Source organism: Haematobia irritans, chromosome 3 (genome assembly GCF_050003625.1).
Source record: "Haematobia irritans isolate KBUSLIRL chromosome 3, ASM5000362v1, whole genome shotgun sequence".
Classification (NCBI taxonomy): Eukaryota; Metazoa; Arthropoda; class Insecta; order Diptera; family Muscidae; genus Haematobia; species Haematobia irritans.
The window spans coordinates 24,132,712-24,158,015 of NC_134399.1; the positions used below are offsets into that span (position 1 = coordinate 24,132,712).

Consider the following 25,304-nt stretch of genomic DNA (forward strand, 5'->3'; position numbering starts at 1 on the left):
TTATTTTTGGAACTTTTGTTTTGATGGTCAATTAGTGCATGTACATTAATAATAAATAATAGTCCATATAAATATAAAAATATAATACACGTGGCAATTTGATCTTAAATACCCACAACAACCATAAATCAGAAATAATAGTTTCTTCTGAAAACCCATTATTCCAATGATTTGGGCACATTACATTTCCTTCCTAAATGTTATAATTTTCTCTAAATCAAAGGGTTGCGGCAAAATGTTTGATCTTTTCAATAAACGACGTATTTCAATTATTTTTAATACATCCTTTAATAAGATAATATATGTTTACAACATTAATGAACTTCCAATGAACTTTTCCATTAAAAGCACAGAACGCAGGCAAATAATGAACTTTGCAAGTCTAAAATGTTTTGTATTAAATTATTACCATGAATTTGTTACAAAATTCTGGTTCTGCATTGATTAGAATATGAGATGTGGAGTATTAAAAACAAAAATTTATAAAACCTGACAGTTTAGAAGTCATCTGAGTGTTTCAATATTAGCACTTGAATGAGAATAATGAAGTTATCGTGGGGAATTTTATTCATTCTTTGGACTGTGGCATCAGCTACAGCATCAGTTCAGATACAGGTTGGTAGTACGATAAAAACAAATTTGTATAAATTTTGAAAAATAATGTTATTTATTTGTGTAAATAATTTAGAAAGAATGGTGCAGTGGATTATTTTTACAAAACGTCTTGAATAGATGTACTTTGGCTCATGGTACTACAAGAGGTAAGAGAAACAACTATGACAAGTATATACCATTAAACAAAGAAAAAAGGCCGATTAAATACGTATATAATTCAGTTTGACAAAATTTTCTATAGAAATAAAATTATGAAAAAATTTTCTATAGAAATAAAATTTTGACAAAATTTTCTATAGAAATAAAATTTTGACAAAATTATCTATAGAAACAAAATTTTGACAAAATTTTCTATAGAAATAAAATTTTGACAAAATTATCTATCGAAATAAAATTTTGACAAAATTTTCTATAGAAATAAAATTTTGACAAAATTTTCTATAGAAATAAAATTTTGAAAAAAAAATTTCTATAGAAATAAAATTTAGACAAAATTTTCTATAGAAATAAACTGTTGACAAAATTTTCTATAGAAATAAATTTTTGACAAAATTTTCTATAGTAATAAAATTTTGACAAAATTTTCTATAGTAATAAAATTTTGACATTATTTTCTATAGAAATAAAATTTTAACAAACGTTTCTATAGAAATAAGAGAAAGAGTTAAGAGAAACAACTATGACAAGTATATACGGCCGTAAGTTCGGCCAAGCCGAAGCTTATGTACCCTCCACCATGGATTGCTTAGAAACGTCTACTAAAGACTGTCGTCCACAATCGAATTCCTTGGGTTGCGGTAACACTTGCCGATGACAGGGTATCTTAAAACTTCCTAACTTCCTATATTGTAAGGTATTCCATACGTGGTTTATATTAAACTAAAAAAGACCGATTAAATACGTATATAATTTAGTTTGACAAAATTTTTTTGTATAAATAAAATTTTGACAAAATTTTCTATAGAAATAAAATTTTGACAACATTTTCTATAGAAATAAAATTTTCACAAAAATTTCTATAGGAATAAAATTTTCACAAAATTTTCTATAGAAATAAAATTTTCACAAAATTTTCTATAGAAATAAAATTTTGACAAAATTTTCTATAGAAATAAAATTTTGACAAAATTTTCTATAGAAATAAAATTTTGACAAAATTTTCTATAGAAATAAAATTTTGACAAAATTTTCTATAGAAATAAAATTTTGACAAAATTTTCTGTAGAAATAAAATTTTGACAAAATTTTCTATAGAAATAAAATGTTGACAAAATTTTCTTTAGAAAAAAATATTTTGACAAAAATTTCTATAGAAATGAAATTTTGACAAAAATTTCTATAGAAATGAAATTTTGACAAAATATTCTATAGAAATAAAATTTTGACAAAATTTTCTATAGAAATAAAATTTTGACAAAATTTTCTATAGAAATAAAATTTTGACAAAATTTTCTATAGAAATAAAATTTTGACAAAATTTTCTGTAGAAACAAAATTTTGACAAAATTTTCTATAGAAATAAAATGTTGACAAAATTTTCTATAGAAATAAAATTTTGACAAAATTTTCTATAGAAATAAAATTTTGACAAAATTTTCTATAGAAATAAAATTTTGACAAAATTTTCTATAGAAATAAAATTTTGACCAAGTTTTCTATAGAAATAAAATTTTGACAAAATTTTTTCTATAGAAATAACATTTTGACAATATTTTCAATAGAAATAAAAGTTTGACAAAATTATCTATAGAAATAAAATTTTGACAAAATTTTCTACAAAAATAAAATTTTGACAAAATTTTCTATAGAAATAAAATTTTGACAAAATTTTCTGTAGAAATAAAATTTTGACAAAATTTTCTATAGAAATAAAATGTTGACAAAATTTTCTTTAGAAAAAAATAGTTTGACAAAAATTTCTATAGAAATAAAATTTTGACAAAATTTTCTATAGAAATAAAATTTTGACAAAATTTTCTATAGAAATAAAATTTTGACAAAATTTTCTATAGAAATAACATTTTGACAATATTTTCAATAGAAATAAAAGTTTGACAAAATTATCTATAGAAATAAAATTTTGACAACATTTTCTACAGAAATAAAATTTTGACAAAATTTTCTATAGAAATAAAATTTTGACAAAATTTTCTGTAGAAATAAAATTTTGACAAAATTTTCTATAGAAATAAAATGTTGACAAAATTTTCTTTAGAAAAAAATATTTTGCCAAAAATTTCTATAGAAATGAAATTTTGACAAAAATTTCTATAGAAATGAAATTTTGACAAAATATTCTATAGAAATAAAATTTTGACAAAATTTTCTATAGAAAAAAAATTTTGACAAAATTTTCTATAGAAATAAAATTCTCTATAGAAATAAAATTTTGACAAAATTTTCTATAGAAATAAAATTTTGACAAAATTTTCTGTAGAAATAAAATTTTGACAAAATTTTCTATAGAAATAAAATGTTGACAAAATTTTCTATAGAAATAACATTTTGACAATATTTTCAATAGAAATAAAAGTTTGACAAAATTATCTATAGAAATAAAATTTTGACAAAATTTTCTATAGAAATAAAATTTTGACAAAAATTTCTATAAGAATAAAATTTTGACAACATTTTCTATAGAAATAAAATTTTGACAAAATTTTCTATAGAAATAAAATTTTGACAAAATTTTCTGTAGAAATAAAATTTTGTCAAAATTTTCTATAGAAATAAAATGTTGACAAAATTTTCTTTAGAAAAAATATTTTGACAAAAATTTCTATAGAAATAAAATTTTGACAAAATTTTCTATAGAAATAAAATTTTGACAAAATTTTCTGTGGAAATAAAATTTTGACAAAATTTTCCATAGAAATAAAATGTTGACAAAATTTTCTTTAGAAAAAAATATTTTGACAAAAATTTCTATAGAAATGAAATTTTGACAAAAATTTCTATAGAAATGAAATTTTGACAAAATATTCTATAGAAATAAAATTTTGACAAAATTTTCTATAGAAATAAAATTTTGACAAAATTTTCTATAGAAATAAAATTTTGACAAAATTTTCTATAGAAATAAAATTTTGACAAAATTTTCTATAGAAATAAAATTTTGACAAAATTTTCTATAGAAATAAAATTTTGACAAAATTTTCTATAGAAATAAAATTTTGACAAAATTTTCTATAGAAATACAATTTTGACAAAATTTTCTGTAGAAATAAAATTTTGACAAAATTTTCTATAGAAATAAAATGTTGACAAAATTTTCTTTAGAAAAAAATATTTTGACAAAAATTTCTATAGAAATAAAATTGTGACAAAATTTTCTATAGAAATAAAATTTTGACAGAATTTTCTGTGGAAATAAAATTTTGACAAAATTTTCTATAGAAATAAAATTGTGACAAAATTTTCTATAGAAATAAAATTTTGACAGAATTTTCTGTGGAAATAAAATTTTGACAAAATTTTCTATAGAAATAAAATGTTGACAAAATTTTCTATAGAAATAAAATTTTGACAAAATTTTCTATAGAAATAAAATTTTGACAAAATTTTCTATAGAAATAAAATGTTGACAAAATTTTCTATAGAAATAAAATGGTGACAAAATTTTCTTTAGAAAAAAATATTTTGACAAAAATTTCTATAGAAATAAAATTTTGACAAAATTTTCTATAGAAATAAAATTTTGACAAAATTTTCTGTGGAAATAAAATTTTGACAAAATTTTCTATAGAAATAAAATGTTGACAAAATTTTCTTTAGAAAAAAATATTTTGACAAAAATTTCTATAGAAATAAAATTTTGACAAAATTTTCTATAGAAATAAAATTTTGACAAAATTTTCTGTGGAAATAAAATTTTGACAAAATTTTCTATAGAAATAAAATGTTGACAAAATTTTCTTTAGAAAAAAATATTTTGACAAAAATTTCTATAGAAATAAAATTTTGACAAAATTTTCTATAGAAATAAAATTTTGACAAAATTTTCTATAGAAATAAAATTTTGACCAAGTTTTCTATAGAAATAAAATTTTAACAAAATTTTCTATAGAAATAAAATGTTGACAAAATTTTCTACAGAAATAAAATTTTGGTAGATTATTTTTGGCTCGAGTGGCAACCGGGATTATGAACCCATATGCATCAATTTTTGTGGATCGACTATATAAAACTATAGACCGATATGGATCAATTTTGGCATGGTCGTTAGCGACCAAATACTGACACCATGTACAAAATTTCAACCAGTTAGATTGGGTTAGGTTAAAGTGGCAGACCGATTAAGATTCAGGCTCACTTAGACTATTCAGTCCATTGTGATACCACATTAACTAAAAGTACCTATTACATATGGACACTTCTAGTTTTAACCGCTGAACCTTCTCGATTATTTTTCTTCGCTGAACCAACCAGATTGTTCCAAAAACATTAGCAGACTGCTTAAGTTAACGTTTTCCAGATCCGCCAGTAATCTGAAGGTATATGCTCCTAAAAGTTGCTTGCGCTTTACACAAAATGCATGACACTCACACAAGAGGTTTTTAATTGTTTTTTTTTCCTCCGCATCATGACAGCTCATACATTAGTCATTATACTTCGCGCCAATAGTTTTTGCAAAATCGCCTATCAGGCAGCGACCCGTTATAGCAGATATCAGGTGTGATATCTGACGTCTCGAGAACATTAGTATATCTAGTGTGCGGTTTAAGTTGAAATGGGGCCATATTTGCTTGGTGTCGTTACAACCCTTGCAATTCTCCCATCGAACATTTGCCATCATTACAGCCTTCTCACGCAGTATGAGCTTGCAGGTAGCTAGGGGCATACCAGCAAATTCTAGTTCCCCATTGAGAGATTTGCGGCAGTCGATGGCCGTTTTCGAGTTGAGGAACACAGAGTCCAAGGATTTTATTGCAGGTTGACTGTCTGAGTATATATTAATGCCCACATTTTTTGGAACATTACTTCTCAGCCAATTCGCCACCTCTCTTATTGCTAATATTTCAGCCTGAAAAACACTACAGTGATTAGGTAATCTTTTCGCTATTCGAAGTTCCAGATCATTAGAATATACTCCGAACCCCACTTGTCCATCCAATTTGGAGCCATCAGTGTAGAAATCTATATATTCTTTATTCACCGGGATCTGTGTGCACCACGCCTCACTGCTGGGGATTAGAGTCTCAAACTTTTTGTCGAAAAGTGGACTCGCCAAAGTGTAATCCACTACGTTAGGCACATCTGGCATTATTTTGAGGACCGAACTGTGACCGTAACCTTTTTCCGACCACAGCGATAGCTCTCGCAACCGCACAGCCGTTGTTGCAGCTGCCTGTTTGGCCAAAATGTCTAAAGGCAATAGATGCAGCATGACATTAAGGGAATTTGTTCCTGTCTTGCTGAATGCGCCTGAAATACACAAACACGCCATACGCTTAACTTTATCTAAACAAGTCGGTTTCTGAAGTGCCGGCCACCAGACTACAACACCATATAGCATTATAGGTCTAACCACTGCCGTGTATAGCCAATGCACAATTTTTGGTTTTAGTCCCCACTTTTTTCCTATTGCCTTTTTGCACGAGTACAAAGCTGCAGTTATATATAGACCGATATGGATCAATTTTGGCATGGTCGTTAGCGGCCAAATACTGACACCATGTACCAAATTTCAACCGGATGGGATGAAGTTTGCTCCTCCAAGAAACTCCGGAGGGCAAATCTGGGGATCGGTTTATATGGGGCTACATATAATTATGAACCGATATGGACCAATTTTTGCATGGTTATTAGAGACCATATACTTACACAACGTACCAAATTTCAACCGGATCGGATGAATTTTGCTCTTCCAAGAGGCTCCGGATTCAAATCTGAGGTTCGGTTTATATGGGGGCTATATATAATAATGGACCGATGTGGACCAATTTTTTCATGGTTGTTAGAGGTCTTATACCAACACCAATATGCTTCTCTTAGAGTCTTCGCAAGCCAAATCTGGGGGTCCGTTTATATGGGGGCTATACGTAAAAGTGATCCATTATAGCCCATTTGCAATACCATCCGATCAACATCAATAACAACTTCTTGTGCCAAGTTTCAAGTCGATAGCTTCTTTCGTTTGGAAGTGATTTCAGCAGACGGACGGGCGGACGGACGGAAATGCTTAGATCGACTCAGAATTTTACCACGACCCAGAATATATGTACTTTATGGGGTCTTAGAACAATATTTCGATGGGTTACAAACGGAATGACAAAGTTAATATACCCCCATCCTATGGTGGACGATATAAAAATGCCTATTGAATATTGATTTAAAAATAAAAATATAAATAATAACTTTCTTCAATAGAGGATGTCTATCACTATCTACAATTTAAAGGAGCTGCCACCGAAGCTGCAAAATGTTTTCGTGCTTGTGTTTTTAATGCTTGTAAATTGGTAAGTTGTACCTTATGTTAAACTTATATCTCGTTAAAGAGGCTTTCAAGTCACTGTAAACAGACTAAGTTGAAAGCTAAAATTTTTCAAATTCTTAAAAAAAATATGATAGATTACGTAACCTAATTTTAGTTTTATTTAAAAGAAATTAATAATTTTAATTAAAAGAAATTGTTTTAGATATTTTCATTAAATTTAGGACATGAATTATTGAAATTTGGTCCCAGTAAAGAAACTGTTTTTAACTTACTCTTTAATCCAAAGATTAACTCCTTTACATAATATTGAGGACAATTTTCTTTAAAATAAAAATAAAATAATTAAAAGAAATATTGTAATCTTTGCTTTATTTTTTTTTTTCATTAAATTTAGGTCATGCGTCTCAGAAATTTTGGCCCCACCCTTAAATCTTTGTGTCTTTGAATTAAGGCTCATTTCCCTTAAAGTAAAGAAATTGTTTTTGATAACAAAAAAAAAAAACAATTTTAAAATTTACCGATATTTTGAGTCTGTGGACTAAAGATAGAAAACATTTTGAAGCATATCCCAGTATTTCTAAAGGCACAACTTTTAAAGCACTTCCAAAAATGTCATCCCAAACGTGTTCATTATTTTAACAACTTACACCCAGAAAAAAGGGGCTCTAATGCCAACTGAACTTTATTTTAGTTCATGAAGATTAGTTGATTTTAGTTAAATTTTGCACAATATGAGTAAATGTTCCTTATTTGAATAATTTTTTGTTATCTTTAATGACGTGTACTAAAAATAAGAAAAAAAGTTGTATACAAATATTGCGCACAATTTTACTAAAAAATAAAATAGTTCATATTTTCCTAAAATGGTAGAAGTTTGCTTAAATTGAGTTCATAAGTCTCTCAAATGAGTAAATTTTACTAAAATTGTACCTGTCTCGAACTTCGTACAGCGCTAAAGACATTTTAACAATTTTTAAATCCAATTTTTTCATTCAACATATGACATATTCTTAAACAACAGAAAAAAATTAATTATTTTTAAAAAATTGTCTTCAATTTGACAAAAAGTATTAACTTATTTGTAACATGTTGCAATTAGAAAACTATTTTAGTTAAAATTTTCTAAAATAAACCCACATTTTCTTCCACGGTGGGTTCACTTTTTTGGGTGTAGGAAGTTCTTCTAATACGCTTTTTTATAACTCGGTTTTTTCATATTAAATTAGATTAAAAACATAGTAAGAATTAATAAAATGATCCAAATTATTTAAAATATAATAAATATATTCAAAAAAAAAATTATAATTTTTTGAAAATATTTGAGATAAACATTTCAGAGAAGCGCTAGCTAGAATGTATTAAAATCATAAAAAAAATATAAAAAATATTTATATGACAATATATCACAAAGTTTTTGAATTCACATCCAAAGCACTGAATTCGGATCACACCTTAAGAGTGATGCAAATTCCGTGCAGCGGTTGTTGAAATGTTGGACATCCGTCCTATGACAGGCCCATGTTTAATTAATCGGTTCTGCGCCAAATTTTTTGCTGGGTGGTGGTTTAGGTTAAAATGAATATTTGGCAGCCTTAATAAATTCTGCAAGATCAAGGTGACTAAATTTTTGGGGTCTGACAACCAACCTCCAGAATACTTAGGTCCCTCAAAGACAGTCTCTTTACCACAGTTTACCACTGATTTTCTTTCATGAAATCCCAGATAAGCGAAGTATTCTTTTGACACTAAAACTTTTTTCTTTAACAACAAATAAAGTGATAATCGTTGCAACGCTTCGCTAAAATTCGAGTTCATTTGCCTTTAAAGAAAATATTTTATTTATAACAAAGGGCAATTGTGTTTGTCCGAAATTTCGTTTCATTGGAAATTATTTATACTTTGGGGAATTTCCGATTTTCTTGAAAATTACCATTTTCTTGTTTTTATAAAATTCAATTGGAGCTACAACGGTTAGCATAAAATTTGATTTTTACACATTAAAAAATCGTGATTAGTATAACGGGGATCATAAAAAATTCATTTGCCTCCGAAATGAAATTTTAGGCCATCGAGGTTTTCCTTTATTGGTAAAGAAGTCTGTTTGAAGGCAAAAAAATTTTCATTTATGGCACGAGTTGTCACGTTTGTTCCCAACGAATTTTGATCAAAACATCCAAAATATATCCGAAAATTCAAAGAAAAATATGTATGATTTTTTTTAATAAAAAAAAATTCTCAAAATAAATTTTAGCCTCGTTTATTTTCTTGACAAGAAAATTATTCATGAACAGGTATATGCCAGTTAAAAAAAACAATCCAAAATATAGCATAAAATTCAAAAAGAATTAAATTTCGAAAAACTTTAAATCAAAGATTTATCAACCTCAAAATAAAAATATATCCGAAAATTCAAAGAAAACTGTTTATGTTTCTTTTTTAATTAAAAAAATTCTCAAAATAAATTTTAGCGTCGTTTATTTTTTTTGACAAGAACATTATTCATGAACAGATATATGCCAGTTAAAAAAACAATCCAAAATATAGCATAAAATTCAAAAAGAATTAAATTTCGAAAAACTTTAAATCAAAGATTTATCAACCTCAAAATAAATTTTAGACTATATTTGAAGCGTTTTTATCTTAAATCTAAAGTTTCAATATTTCAGTTAATTTAATGACAATTTCTTTAAATCAAAAAAAGTTTTTTTTTACTTTAAAGAAAATTAACCTTAGTTCAAAGACACACTTCTTTAACGGAGGGACGCAAATTTACAAAATTTGTGTCCTAAATTTAATAAAAAAAAAATTTGAATCAAAGATTATAAACTTTATTTTAATTAAAATTTTAATATTTTAAAGATATTTCTCCTTAATATTTTGCAAATTTCGCATCCTAAAATTTAGGTCGCGTAATCTTTAATATCACGTAAATATTTTTTTTCAGTGTATGATAATTTTTATTTTTTAATACATGTTATTAAATCCCATTATTTTTTCTTTGCCTTTTAGTATAACGCCAATGGTGCATTCAGTCCCGATGTAGCATGGAGAACCGCTGCCATAACGTCCAATGGAGATGTGAGAGCTTTTAAAATTTTAGATCAAGTTGGCAATTATTGCGTTAAGCAATCTCAAATTGGTCATAATAGGTAAGCTGTATGAAATTATTTTATTTTTATGTAAATTAATGTAAATAAAATTAATTTTAAATTTTTATTCTAAAGGTGTGACACTACGGAATCATTCATACGTTGTTATGCAGCCAATAGTCCTTTCCGTGTAACTCTTGCATCGCTTCTATAAAATGGGCCTGATCAAGGATGTATCTTAATTTTTGGAAATAATATTTAATATGGCAAATAAAACTTCAATACAATGCTTGTATTGTAGAAGCATGTGTTCTGTGTAACATTTATTTCTATAACTTACACTGAAAAAAAAAATCAATAGATAAACTAACGCTATATTTAACTTATTTCTAGCAAACAAAATTATTTGTTTGTAGTGAAATTTTATTATGTTTTTCGAAAATTTCCACAGCCCAAAGATATTTTCCTTTTCTTAAGTATGTCCAAACATTTTTCAACGAAAAGACGAAATATTGAATAAATAAAAATTAAAAATACAGACCTTGAGCTCGTTTTTTATCAACAATTATTAATTGGAAAAGATATAGAACATTTTTTTGCTAATATTTAATTTGAGGAAAGTCTGTTGAGATAAAGTCATATATGTATTCCGGAATTTTCATATGAACGGTAATCACGGTTGCCACTCGAGCCAAAAATAATCTACAAAAATTTGGAGAAAATTTTACCAAAAAACTACCAAACAAAAAAATTTTATTTTGCAAAATTTTATGTCTGTTGAAAATTTTGTAAAAATTTTATTTCTATAGAAAATCCGTAGTTAATCTATTTTTATACCCTCCACCATAGGATGGGGGTATATTAACTTTGTCATTCCATTTGTAACACATCGAAATATTCCTCTAAGACCCCATGAAGTATATATATTCTGGGTCGTGGTGAAATTCTGAGTCGATCTGAGCATGTCCGTCCGTCCGTCCGTCTGTTGAAATCACGTTAACTTCCGAACGAAACAAGCTATCGACTTGAAACTTGGCACAAGTAGTTGTTATTGATGTCGGTCGGATGGTATTGCAAATGGGCCATATCGGTCCACTTTTACGTATAGCCCCCATATAAACGGACCCCCAAATTTGGCTTGTGATTACTCTAGGAGAAGCAAATTTCAACCGATCCGGCTGAAATTTGGTACATGATGTCACCATATGATCTCTAACAACCATGCAAAAATTGGTCCACATCGGTCAATAATTATATATAGCCCCCATATAAACCGATCCCCCGATTTGGCTTTCGGAGCCTCTAAGAGAAGCAAATTTCACCCGATCCGGCTGAAATTTGGTACATGGTCTCTAACAGCTATGCAAAAATTGGTGCACATCGGTCAATATTTATATATAGCCCCCACATAAACCGGTCCCCCGATTTGGCTGGCGGAGCCTCTAAGAGAAGCAAATTTCATCCGATCCGGCTGAAATTTGGTACATGGTATATGGTCTCTAATGACCATGCAAAAAATGGTCCACATCGGTCCATAATGAACCGATCACCAGGCTGATATGTACCATTTTTGGCATGGCTGTTAAATATCATATACTACCACCACATACCAAATTTCAACCAGATCGGATGAATTTTTCTTCTCCAATCGGTTTATATGGTGGCTATATATAATTATGGACTGATATGAACCAATACCTGCATGGTTGTTGAATACCATATATTAACATCACGTACTAAATTTCAACCGAATCGGATAAATTTTGCTCTTCCAAGGGGCTCCGGAGGTCAAATCTGGGGATCGGTTTATATGGGGGCTATAAATAAATATGGACCGATTTCGACCAATTTTAGCTTGGGTGTTTGATGCCATATAGTAACACCATGTACCAAATTTCAACGGTATCAGATGAATTTTGGTTTTCCAAGAGGCTCCGGGGATCGGTTTATATGGGGGCTAGATATAATTATGGACCGATATGGGCCAATTCCTGCATGGTTGTTAGAGACAATATACTAACACCACGTACCAACTTCAACCGAATCGGATGAATTTTGCTTTTCCAATAGGCTCAGGAGGTGAAATCTGGGGATCGGTTTATATGAGGGCTATATAGAGACCATATACTTACACTACGTACCAAATTTCAACCGGATCGGATGATGGGGATCGGTTTATATGGAGGCTATACGTAAAAGTGGACCGATATGGTGCATTTGCAATACCGTCCGACCTACATCAATAACAACTACTTGTGCCAAGTTTCAAGTCGATAGCTTGTTTCGTTCGGAAGTTAGCGTGATTTCAACAGAGGGACGGACGGACATGCTTAGATCGACTCAGAATTTCACCACGACCCAGAATATATATACTTTATGGGGTCTTAGAGCAATATTTCGATGTGTTACAAACGGAATGACAAAGTTAATATACCCCCCATCCTATGGTGGAGGGTATAAAAAGCCGAAACATAATACACAAATGAAGCATAAAGATTTACTAAAGTCGTGTCTACCACAAAATAGTTCCGAATTTCTTAAAATTTGTAAATTTTACCAATATTGAATGCGCCCACTTAATTTTTTTTTTTTTACAAGTGATAAATCGATCGAAAAATATTTAGTTATTCTTTAGATATCGACGTGATATCTCCGTTTTTTATAGAGTTTAATAAAAATTTTCTAAAATTTACCTAATTTTTCTAAAATTAACAAAAAATGTCAATCCTGGTGGGGTCACTGTTTTCATATCCTTTACCACTACTGTGGTACAGGGTAGATATAATAAGTTTGTGCATTTGTATGTAACGCCAACAAGGAGCAATCTGAGACCAGTCTAGTATACCGATCGGCTTAGAATTAAATTCTGAGTCTGTCTGTCTCTCTGTCCATCCCTCTGTCTGTCTGTATATGTAATTTAGTGTGCAAAGTAAAGCTCCAATTTAAGTCCGATCGATTCAGATTTGAATATATGTGCCATATATATTTATCACCGATTTGATCATAGTTGAAAACTATCAGCCAGATCTTTTCAGATTTAGATATAACTCCCATATATATCATTCTCCCGATATTCAGTTATATGGCTCTAGAGACCACAATTTCATATTGATTTGCTTCAAACTTTGCACTAGGAGTACAACTGATGGTATCGCCAAGTATACCAAATGTGGTCAAAATAGGTTCAGATTTAGATATAGTTCCGATATATATCTTTCGCCCGATACATACTCATATGGTACCCAGGGTTGGCCTGTCACAAACTGTGACTTTTGCGACATACGTTTGCGACGGTATAATACGTATGTCGCAAAAGTCGTAAACCTACTGTAGAAAACCAAATTTTGAATAGAAGAAATCCTGAACATTTTTTAATTTAGTTTGATAGCATTTGCTGTGAGTTTCTGCAGAAATTTGTGAAAGTTTTCCCATGGTCAAGCCTCTTTTCTTAGGTGGTATCGAAATTCCCGTTAGTGAGTGTGTAAAATACCTTGGAGTTATATTGGACAGGAGACTGAACTTAAAGCTAAGAAAGGACGAGAAAATCCACGGTTACCCTGTACTCGTGCAAAAGACAATAGGGAAAATGTGGGGACTAAAACCGAAAATTGTGAACATTCCTAAGAATTGAAACTTCTTCGCACCTACCATCGTCTTGGATATCATCGAATTCGCTGCCTAGCCGACGCGACTAAAGTATTTTCAGTTTGCGACTTTTGTTACTTTTTCTACATTTACGACGCGTATGTGACGTTTACGACGTTTACAACTTTGCGACAGTCGCAAACCTAAAAAAGTTTGATACAGACCATCTCTGATGGTACCAGAGGCCAGAGTTTCTGCTTCAAATTTTGCACAAAAAGTACAATTGATGGTGTCGTCAAGTATGCCAGATTTGTTTGAAATCGTTTCAGATGTAGATATAACTCCCATAAAGGGTGATACGGTCAAAATTTGGTCAATATAAACTTGACGTATTTCTTTCAATTTTGCATTTAAAAAACCTTAACACCCCTCATTTTGAAGGTGTGTGTGTGTGTAGAATGTTGTTCCTATTTTGATTTTGGAATTCACTCTTCAGTTGTCAAAATGCCGTCCAAGCAAGAAGAGCAGTGTATCAAAATTTTGCTCGCGCATCGCGAAAATCCGAGCTACTCGCACGCAAAGCTGGCAAAATCGCTAAAAGTTGCCAAATCAACCGTTACAAATGTAATTAAAGTGTTTGGGGAACGTTTGTCGACAGCCAGGAAGTCTGGATCGGGGGAAATCGAAAACCGGAAGCCGCTGAGACGACAAAGAGAGTTGCCGGTAGTTTCAAGCGAAACCCTAACCTCTCTCTCCGAGATGCCGCAAATAAGCTGGGTGTATCGTCTACAACCGTGCATCGAGCCAAAAAACGAGCCGGACTATCGACTTACAAGAAGGTGGTGACTCCAAATCGCGATGATAAACAAACTACTACGGCCAAAGCGCGATCCCGGAGGCTGTACACGACGATGCTGACGAAGTTTGACTGCGTGGTAATGGACGACGAAACCTACGTCAAAGCCGACTACAAACAGCTTCCGGGACAGTAGTTTTATACGGCAAAAGGAAGAGGAAAGGTAGCAGATATTTTCAAGCACATAAAACTGTCAAAGTTCGCAAAGAAATATCTGGTTTGGCAAGCCATCTGTACCTGTGGCTTGAAAAGCAGCATTTTCATAGCTTCCGGGACTGTCAACCAAGAAATTTACGTGAAAGAGCATTTAAATAAACGTCTGCTGCCTTTCCTGAAGAAACACGGTTGTTCCGTACTGTTTTGGCCGGATTTGGCATCTTGCCATTACGGTAAAAAGGCCATGGAGTGGTACGCCGCCAACAACGTGCAGGTGGTTCCCAAGGACAAGAACCCTCCCAACACGCCAGAGCTCCGCCCAATTGAGAAATACTGAGCTATTGTCAAGCGGAACCTAAAGAAGACCAAAAAAACTTCTAAGGACGAGCAACAGTTCAAGGCAAACTGGCTTTCTGCGGCGAAGAAGGTGGCTGTACAAAATCTGATGGCAGGTGTCAAGCGTGAGGCCCAGCAATTCGGATTTGGAAAAGCAAAAGCCTAACTGAATATTTTTCCTGAATTTTATACTAATTGAACTTGAAAAAGAAATTTAATTTGATTTTTTAAATAAACGATTTCACCGATTTACACGCGTTTTCCCTTGACCAAATTTTGACCGTATCACCCTTTATATATGTATGCATGATTTGCGGAAATATGGTAGAATATATAATATTTTCTACCCATTTTCAACGGAATTTTACTCCTAATTGATTTGACATTTTATACAGAGAATATACTCGTATTTAACATTTTTCATTCTTGAAATCCCAGAGAGAATAAAAAGACAAGAGAACGAAACTGTGAAGCGAAACTGCGTCAGAAGGTGGCAGTCATGAGGAAAATTTCTCTAATATCATGCAGTTTTTGTCGGAGCTTCTCTCAAATATCATACAGTTTGCGTCGGCGTCACCCAGTTCAGTTTTCTGCCGTCTTTACGAAACGTAAATAAAATAGGATTTAAAGCCTACTTTGTAATAACAAAAGTTCTTTTTTATAAATGCTTTCATTCTATTAAAATTTTTGGCCCACAATTTGAAATTATAACTGCCAATGCCTTTATAAAGCATGTATAAAAACAGCGCTTCGGCCGCAAGGTCGGTAATACCAAAGCTGCAGGCATTGTGCGACATCTCTACGTTTGATATTTGTTGTTTTTGTAGAAGAGAAATTTTCGTCCTCTTGTATTTTTATTCTCTCTGGAAATCCTACACACTCTATTGCCAGACTTTCCAAAGAACGGTAGAGACCATCTCCTAATTTTTTTCTGGGACCAAAAAAATATTCTCCAAATATTCTGAAATGGTTTTTGAAAAATTTTGAATACGAACACGAGTTTAAATAACTATTTGTCCATGACTGGCAACCCTAAAAAAAAAAATAAAAATAAAAAATTCTAAACAAAAGTCAGTCACAAATTAATAAAATATGTTATGTATCAACATGTAATAAAAATATAATCATTTTACAATAGTTCATTGTCCTAAGAAACATGTATTCAATTATATGTTAATTACACAGCATTCATAAAGGTGTGAATTTTGAATATAAAAAGACTCATTTGAAATTTTTGGCATTATGAAGTAATCCCAGTTTTGTCAAGGTAGCATTTAGCGAATATTTAAAAAAATGAAAATTATTTTGATTTTATTCATATGTGCTGCAGTAGCATCCAGTGAAATTTTGAGACCAGTAAGAAAAATTAACGAAAATCCATACATCTGAGAACAATAACAATCTACAAATTTACAGAACGATTGGTGTAGCGGTCATTTTTTGGGTAATTCCCTTAGACGTTGTGGAGCCATTTATGGGGCTACTATAGGTAAGTTTTCTGATAGCTAAGTGATTGAGTGTTGACTAAATTACCCAAATTTCAGATGATTATCTAGATTATCGTTATCTTAAACCGGCTAGAAATGGACATATGAAATGTTTTAGGGCTTGTCAATTTACAGAATGTAAAGCTGTAAGTATAAAAATTCAAACAAAATTTTATTAATATTATACAGTGAAACCTCTCACATGTGGATAGCCTCAATTTTATCTACATTTGTGAGGTGTCCACTTATGAAAGGTTAATTTTAATGTGATAATATAGCAAACGTCTCACGATAGTTGTCCACTTCTTACACTGTTAGAAAAATATGTTTTTCATATGTTCCGATATAAACAAAATGTGTTTCGGGCAAAATTTTAAAACACAATACATTTAAGTGCAAACATGTAATGTTCCTAAACTAACACTATATGTTTGGGACATCTATGTTAATATGTTAGAATATATTATGTTTGGGGCATGAATGTTTCATAAAAATCATTTGTGTGAATGCAAACATATATAAATTTACAAATTTCGACTTAACATACATATGTTGTGATATTTTATTCAAAGCGGCAGAGAGAGTATAGAAAAAGAAATAGAGATGGAAACCGGGAGAGTTGACGAAAGATATCAACATAACACAGCGAAAGAATCAAAAAAGAACAATTTCTGTGAAATCGCTTGTATGTTGTTTCGGAAAACTGTTTTATGATAAGGCCAAAAATTTGATATGCTTAAGTCTAAATATTATTTAATTTGAATAAAGAGAATAGACATTCGGAACCAAGAGAATATACATTTGAAAATCAAACAGCATATGTTTTCGCCTTGAGAGCAGCATTTTATGTATGTGTGGACATGTGTTTTGTTTATCATTTTGGCATTATGGGCACAATTTCTTTCTTGGTTCGTTAAAAGAAATCAGGGGTCTTCATAAAAATAACAAAAGGGCACTATACTCTTTTTAGAGTTGGGACAGTAAAATGAAATAAGGAGGAAATATTGAACAATAACATAGTAAAATGTATAAAAACAAAGTTTAGTTCCTCTTTATTAATAAGTAGTCCACGAGGAGTTGACGGACACCTTCAAATATAAAAGCGGGCATAATGTTCGAGTTTTGCAGTAAAACAATTTAAAAAGTTTATTTTCTTTAAAATGAATTATTAAAGAAAAATAAAAGGCATTTTAGAGCGATGGTGTTAAATGCTAGTAAAAAAATGTTCACGCCTAAATAAATTTATGTTTATATTATAAAATTATATATGTATGTTTATACTCGACTCCACGTTCTTCTTTTGTTAGAGTTTTTGAATTCCTTCCAAATTTTAAAGTTTATTACCAAAAACAGTGTTTTGTTACAAAATTGTTATTTTTGCAATAAAAAAAAATATTTTATCCAAAAATCAGTCAATTTCTTGATATAAACAAGCACTGTTATGACAATAAATCTTTAATAACCCACATTTCGAAGTTTCATTATAAAAATTTAATATAAATATAAATGTGTTAATTTAAAAAAAAAAACAAGTATATACGGCCGTAAGTTCGTCCAGGCCGAAGCTTATGTACCCTCCATCATGGATTGCGTAGAAACTTCTTCTAAACACTGCCACCCACAATCGAATTACTTAAGTTGCGGTAACGCTTGCCGATGGCAAGGTATCTTAAAACCTCCTAACACCATCTTCTAAATTGTATGTAAGTCCATACGTGGTATATATTAAATCAAAAAAGATCGATCCAATACGTATGTAATTCAGTTTGACAAAGTAGACATAAAATTTTAACAAAATTTTCTATAGAAATAAAATTTTCACAAACTTTTCTATAGAAATAAAAATTTTAACAAAATTTTCTATAGAAATTAACTTTTGACAAAATTTTCTATAGAAACAAAATCTTGGTAGATTATATTTGGCTCGAGTGGCAACCATGATTATGAACCGAATAAAATTTGAACAAAATTTTCTATAGAAATAAAATTTTGACAATGATGAAAATTTTATTATGAACCGAATAAAATTTTAACAAAATTTTCTCTAGAAATAAAATTTTGACAAAATTTTCTATAGAAATAAAATTTTGGTAGATTATTTTTGGCTCTAGTGGCAACCATGATTATGAACCGATATGGACCAATTTTTGTGTGATTGGACCAATTTTGGTATGGTTGTTAGCGACCATATACTAACACCACGTTCCTAATTTGAACCGGATCGGATGAATTTTGCTCCTCCAAGAGGCTCCGGAGGTCAAATCTGGAGAACGTTTTATATGGGGGCTATATATAATTATGGACCGATATAGACCAATTTTTGCACGGTTGCTAGAGACCATATACCAATACCATGTACCAAATTTCAGCCGGATCGGACGAAATTTGCTTCTCTTAGAGGCTCCGCAACCCAAATCTGGGGATCGGTTTATATGTGCGCTATATATAATTATGGACCGATGTGGACCAATTCTGGCACGGTTGCTAGAGACCATATACCAATACCATGTACCAAATTTCAGCCGGATCGGATGACATATGCTTCTCTTAGAGGCTCCACAAGCCAAATCTGGGGATCGGTTTATATGGGGGCTATATATAATTATGGACCGATGTGGACCAATTTTTGCATGGTTGTTAGAGACCATATACCAACATCATGTACCAAATTTCAGCCGGATCGGATTAAATATGCTTCTCTTAGAGGCTCCACAAGCCAAATCTGGGGATCGGTTTATATGGGGGCTATATATAATTATGAACCGATATGGACCAATTTTTGCATGGTTGTTATAGACCATATACCAACATCATGTACAAAATTTCAGCCGGATCAGATGAAATATGCTTCTCTTAGAGGCTCCACAAGCCAAATCTGGGGATCGGTTTATATGGGGGCTATATATAATTAAGGACCGATATGGACCAATTTTTGCATGGTTGTTAGAGACCATATACCAACATCATGTACCAAATTTCAACCGGATCGGATGAAATTTGCTTCTCTTTGAGGCTCCGCAAGCCAAATCTGGGGATCGGTTTATATGGGGGCTATATATAATTATGGACCGATGTCGACCAATTTTTGCATGAATATTAGAGACCATATACTAACACCATGTACCAAATTTCAGCCGGATCGGATTAAATATGCTTCTCTTAGAGGCCCCACAAGCCAAATCTGGGGATCGTTTTGTATGGGGGCTATATATAATTATGGACCGATACGGACCAATTTTTGCATGGTTGTTAGAGACCATATACCAACACCATGTACCAAGTTTCAGCCGGATCGGATGAAATATGCTTCTGTTAGAGGCTCCACAAACCAAATCTGAGGGTCCCTTTATATGGGGGCTATACGTAAAAGTCGACCGATATGGCCCATTTTCAATACCATCCGACCTACATCGATAACAACTACTTGTGCCAAGTTTCAAGTCGATAGCTTGTTTCGTTCGGAAGTTAGCGTGATTTCAACAGACGGACGGACGGACGGACGGACGGACATGCTTAGATCGACTCAGAATTTCACCACGACCCAGAATATATATACTTTATGGGGTCTTAGAGCAATATTTCGATGTGTTACAAACGGAATGACAAAGTTAATATACCCCCATCCTATGATGGAGGGTATAAAAAGTGTTTGGTCGGAGCAGGGATTGAACCCACGACCCTTTGCTTGCAAGGCAGACATGCTACACTGCTCCACGTGGCAAACAAATGTATTTTTCTGTTAAATAATGTTATGTTTGCATGGGCTCGTGGGCGCTGCAAACTATGCTATATAAATGTAACTTATAACGATAATTATCTACTGGTGACTATAACAGCTACGTAGCCTAGTGGATAGTGTGTTGGCTTACAAACTGTATGGTCCTCAGTTCGATTCTCCGTGCAGGCGAAAGGTAAAATTTAAAAAATATATAAAAGTGAATAATTTCTTCAACATTATTTGTATTACAGAAAAAGGTGCCAAGAACTAAAAAATTTCGTGGAAGTGAAAATTACGAGTATGTTAGGGAATGAGCACAATCGTCTTTGGGAAAAATTCTTCCAAGCATATAATATTTTTGGGCTCAAAATGCTGCCAAACATATAATATGTTCACATAAAACAAACATATTAATGTTTCGGCAGTATCCAATAATATATGTGCTTCCTGCAAAATATGTTTGGAACATATGTTAAAAAAGCGTTTTTTTTGAGGGTGTAGGGGTCTCCGCATTTCAAGTTTGAGAGGATTCACGGTATTTATAATTACAGTGAAACCTCTGAAAGGTAGACAACCACGGTCGCCTAAATTTTGTCCACCTTTGTCCAGAGGTATCCATGAGAGGCATGAGGGGTTAATTTGAATGTATTAGTATAGCAAACGTCCCCAGACAACTGTCCATGTTTGGAAGGTGTCCGGTTTTCAGTGTGTCCAAGTTTGAAAGGCTTCTCTGTAATTGTTATTCGCGCTTTATGGACAAAGAAGATTAAGGAACATAATGAAGATAAAAATCTGTATACGCCTGACTACACATGTTTCCGTCCGGGCGAATGGAGTTTTCCATAGTCTTTGGTATAGATCTGACTAACCTAATTTTTCTGCCTAAAGTTGATAGACAGATGCCAAAACCCGTGGTTCCCTAAGCTTAGTGAGGAGAAAAAGAGGATCCTGTATTATTGTATGAACTTTGACTCCGAAAATTATGTATTGGGTACACACTGAAAAAAATCGCTTCTGTAACATATACCCATTAGCGTAGCTAGACAATTTTCCTAGGGGGGGGCTATAGCCCCCCTAGCTAAAAATTTATAGACTGAACTTATAGGTTCAATTAATGTTTTATTTCATAAAATTGAATACAAAATTAGACATCAAAATAACTCGACAATTAATTTATAATAAAGCAACTAAAAGTAGTTCCACACTTTTCCCAGCAAAAAATTGTGAGTTGTTCTAAAGGCACAACTTTAAAAGTACTTCCAAAAATGTCCTCAATTATTTTAACTACACAGGAAGTTTTTTTACTTCATTTTTTTCATATTTTAATGTGTAATTTTTTGTTTTCTTTTTTTTCAAATAGTTTAAAAAAAAGAGTAAGAATAAATAAATTGGTACAAATTATTCAAATTTTGCCACAAAACTGCTAAATCCATTATAGAAAAATCGATAATTTTGGAAATTATTCGAGGAAAAACGTTTCAAACAATGCATTAAAAATCATAAAAACAATATAAAAATTATTTATTTGGGAAAATATCACAAAATTTTTTAATTCACATTCAAAACACTGAATTCGGATCTCACCTTAAGCAGTAATGCAAATTCATTGCAACGGCTGTTGAAACGGTGGACATTTGTCCTATGACAAGCTCATATTACATTCATTGCTTCTCCGCCAATTTTGCACCACTTCTAGACCCAAAAAGGACATTTTCACTACTTTTTTGGCAACGCATTTTCGAAGCGTTATTAAGATATTAATTTATGAAAGAATAGTTTTAATATCAATTACTATTTATACCCTTCACCACTACTGTGGTACAGGGTATAATAAGTTTGTGCATTTGTATGTAACGCCAAGAAGGAGTAATCATAGACCAACCTTTTAGTATACGGATCGGCTTAGAATTAAATTCTGAGTCGATTTAGCGATGTCCGTCTGTCTGTATGTCCGTCTGTCTGTCCGTCTGTCTGTCCGTCTGTCTATCTGTCTGTCTGTCTGTCTGTTGATGTATTTTTGTGTGCAAAGTACAGCTCGCAGTTTTAGCCCGATTGTCCTAAAATTTGGTATAGGGTCCTGTTTCGGCTCAAAGACGATCCCTATTGATTTTGGAAAAAATCGGTTCAGATTTATATATAGCTGCCATATATATTTTTCACCGATCTGGTCATAATTGGCGTGTATATCAACCGATCTTCCTCAAATTTCGTACATCCGAATATTTTATGAGTCTCGAGAAACTTGCAAAATATCAGCAAAATCGGTTCAGATTTAGATATAGCTCCCATATATAGCTTTTTAAACCCGATTTAGTTGAAATTTTGCACAGGGAGTAGAATTAGCATTGTAGCTATGCGTGCCAAATTTGGTTGAAATCGGTTCAGATTTAGATATATCTCCCATATATAGCTTTCGCCCGATTGACACTCATATGTCCACAGAGGCCAATTTTTAACTCCGATTTAGTTGAAATTTTGCACAGGGAGGAGAATAAGCATTGTTGCTATGCGTGCCAAATTTGGTTGAAATCGGTTCAGTTGTAAAAATGACTCTTAATTTTCCTAAACTTCTAATACATATATATCGAGCGATAAATCATAAATAAACTTTTTTGAAGTTTCCTTAAAATTGCTTCAGATTTAAACGTTTCCCATATTTTTTTACTAACATTGTGTTCCACCCTAGTGCATTAGCCGACTTAAATTTTGAGTCTATAGATTTTGTAGAAGTCTATCAAATTCTGTCCAGATCGAGTGATATTTAAATGTATGTATTTGGGACAAACCTTTATATATAGCCCCCAACACATTTGACGGATGTGATATGGTATCGAAAATTTAGATCTACAAAGTGGTGCAGGGTATAATATAGTCGGCCCCGCCCGACTTTAGACTTTCCTTACTTGTTTTTTAATTAAATTGACTAAACTAAATCAATCATAAGATCAACAACAGCTTTATTTCATAAATATCTGACTTCAAACATTGCCATCGGCAACTGCTACCACAACCCAAGTAATTCGATTGTTCATGAAAGTCTTTAGCGGAACTTTGTGCGATTGTATATACTTGTTTAATTTTTATAAAAAATAAAAAAAACTATTGACATTTATTGAAAAATGGAAAATCATAAATAGAGTTTCAAATTCTGGGGGGGGCTAAAATTTTTCTTGGGGGGGTCTAAGCCCCCTCCCCAGAGGCCTTCCTACGCTTATGCATATACCCCAAACAGATTTTGCTTCAAGCATATATATTTTCAGGATTGGTCCAAACAAAATATTGTTTGTATTGTTCAAGCATATTATGTTTCTTTTTTTATGTTTCACCTTAGGCATACAGGGGTAGAAAAAATTTTAATGAAAGTTTCTTTGTGTACATATATTTTTAAGGCGCTAATTGGTTACTTCCATTCTTTTACTTGCAGCATACTCTCTAGATCCCTCTTTCTAAACACATATATGTTTATTGGATATTCCTAAATTAATATATGTTTGCATCTAAGCATATTATATTTACAAACATTTTATGTCCCAAACATAATATGTTCTAACATATTAACATATATGTCCCAAACATGTTATGCTGGCTTATGAACATTATATGCTTGCACTTAAAAATATTGTTTTAAAAAAATTGAGTTCCAAACATATAATTGTTACACCCAAACATATGAAAAACAGTCTTTTTCGTGCGTGTAGGTAAAGATTCTACACCCAATTGTCATTTTTGGACGTTGACCATGTAACATGTTGTTTTTGCAACCATGTTATTTTCTCGGAAAATTTGAATCAGATTTAGACAACCATTTTATTTTTTGGCGGGAGAATAACATTTTTCGTCAAAAAATGTCCTCCTCGTCTAAAAAATAATGTTTTAAATAAATTCTTAATTTTATTTAATTTTAGTATAATACTGATGGAAGTTTTGTTGCCAATGCTGTTCAAACTACCGCATTTGCCTTCACCCGTAAGAATCCTAATCTATGGAATCATGTCACAGAGGTTTCCAAATTCTGTATAAAATCTTTACCAGCCATATCATTTGAACAACCTCACAAGAAGTATAACATGTAAGTGATCAGAAATTTTAATTTAATACAACATTTTCACAAAGTGTGATGTCTGTCTGTCAATTCCTATTTTTTGGTAATATCTATGAAATTGGATATAGCCAAGTTTCTTGATACCGCTCTGGCCTATTTTATCTTTTTAATTCTCATTTTTTTTTTCTTTACAAATATTTTCAGTTGCGACAAAACTGAAGATTACATTCAATGTCTCAGTGCCAATCTTCCAGAGGGATCATCTTATGAAGGACTTTTCTAAATGACAATAATTGTTTGGATTATTTATCGTGAAACCCGTGATTCGATTTTATTAAAAAAAAAAAAAATAAACAAATTTTTGCACACATATAAGAATTAATAAAAATGAGTATGAAAAATCACAAAGAGTATCACTAAAATATGAACACTTCTCAAAAACTGTATCAAGAATACAATGTCTGGACATTAAATAAATCAAATCGAATTGCACCGAAAAAAAAGTTTACTATTTTTTATGAAAAATGAACTAACCCATAGTAAGAATGACCATGATTTGGCGCCAAAGATTTTTTTCATCTAGATAAGTTCATGATTTTCTTATAAATTAGTTCATGTATTGCATCGTATTTTAGTTCATTATTACTATGCTGTGGCAAGAACATACTTAAACTCATTCAAAATATTCCTGCTATCCGGAAAAATTAACAATTTTTTGGGAAACCTGTATTAAGAAATTGGTTTGAAATAAACTGTTTGTCGGTATAATTTTCAAAAAAGTAGAGAAATTGAGGAATCAAAGGTACAACAAGCCTGTATACAACTAAGAATTTTTTCGTACAAAACAAGTCAATTTACTATAACCACCAGTATTTTATTTCAAAAAATTATTTTTATATTACACAAAATTATGGGTTATGATATACAATAAAGGAAATATTTGTATTAGTACGTTGGATGCAGTTATTTGTCGGTAGTTAGTAA

The 25,304-nt window shown here is 31.3% G+C and overlaps 2 protein-coding genes across 2 annotated transcripts; both read left to right on the forward strand.

Annotated features, from left to right (window-relative positions):
• Nucleotides 1-510: 510 nt before the first annotated feature.
• Nucleotides 511-10,446, forward strand: LOC142230677 (general odorant-binding protein 28a-like). Its single transcript, XM_075301314.1, has 5 exons — nucleotides 511-615; nucleotides 689-761; nucleotides 6,985-7,073; nucleotides 10,061-10,200; nucleotides 10,276-10,446. The coding sequence occupies exons 1-5, from the start codon at nucleotides 535-537 to the stop codon at nucleotides 10,352-10,354; spliced, it is 462 nt and encodes a 153-aa protein (XP_075157429.1). The 5' UTR covers nucleotides 511-534; the 3' UTR covers nucleotides 10,355-10,446.
• Nucleotides 10,447-16,153: 5,707 nt separating this feature from the next.
• Nucleotides 16,154-24,721, forward strand: LOC142230540 (uncharacterized). The gene is made up of 5 exons (XM_075301185.1): nucleotides 16,154-16,429; nucleotides 16,490-16,562; nucleotides 16,618-16,706; nucleotides 24,184-24,347; nucleotides 24,525-24,721. The coding sequence occupies exons 1-5, from the start codon at nucleotides 16,367-16,369 to the stop codon at nucleotides 24,601-24,603; spliced, it is 468 nt and encodes a 155-aa protein (XP_075157300.1). The 5' UTR covers nucleotides 16,154-16,366; the 3' UTR covers nucleotides 24,604-24,721.
• The last annotated feature ends 583 nt before the right edge of the window (nucleotides 24,722-25,304 follow it).

What these genes read in the sequence shown, in the direction of transcription:
- LOC142230677 (XM_075301314.1), top strand. Translation starts at nt 535, where the DNA reads ATGAGAATAATGAAGTTATCGTGGGGAATTTTATTCATTCTTTGGACT. An exon ending in GGCTCATGGTACTACAAGAG is followed by an intron (nt 762 to 6,984) that starts GTAAGAGAAACA and finishes TTTCTTCAATAG; the next exon opens with AGGATGTCTATCACTATCTA. An exon ending in TCTCAAATTGGTCATAATAG is followed by an intron (nt 10,201 to 10,275) that starts GTAAGCTGTATG and finishes TTTATTCTAAAG; the next exon opens with GTGTGACACTACGGAATCAT.
- LOC142230540 (XM_075301185.1), top strand. Translation starts at nt 16,367, where the DNA reads ATGAAAATTATTTTGATTTTATTCATATGTGCTGCAGTAGCATCCAGT. An exon ending in CCAGTGAAATTTTGAGACCA is followed by an intron (nt 16,430 to 16,489) that starts GTAAGAAAAATT and finishes ACAAATTTACAG; the next exon opens with AACGATTGGTGTAGCGGTCA. An exon ending in CCTCACAAGAAGTATAACAT is followed by an intron (nt 24,348 to 24,524) that starts GTAAGTGATCAG and finishes AAATATTTTCAG; the next exon opens with TTGCGACAAAACTGAAGATT.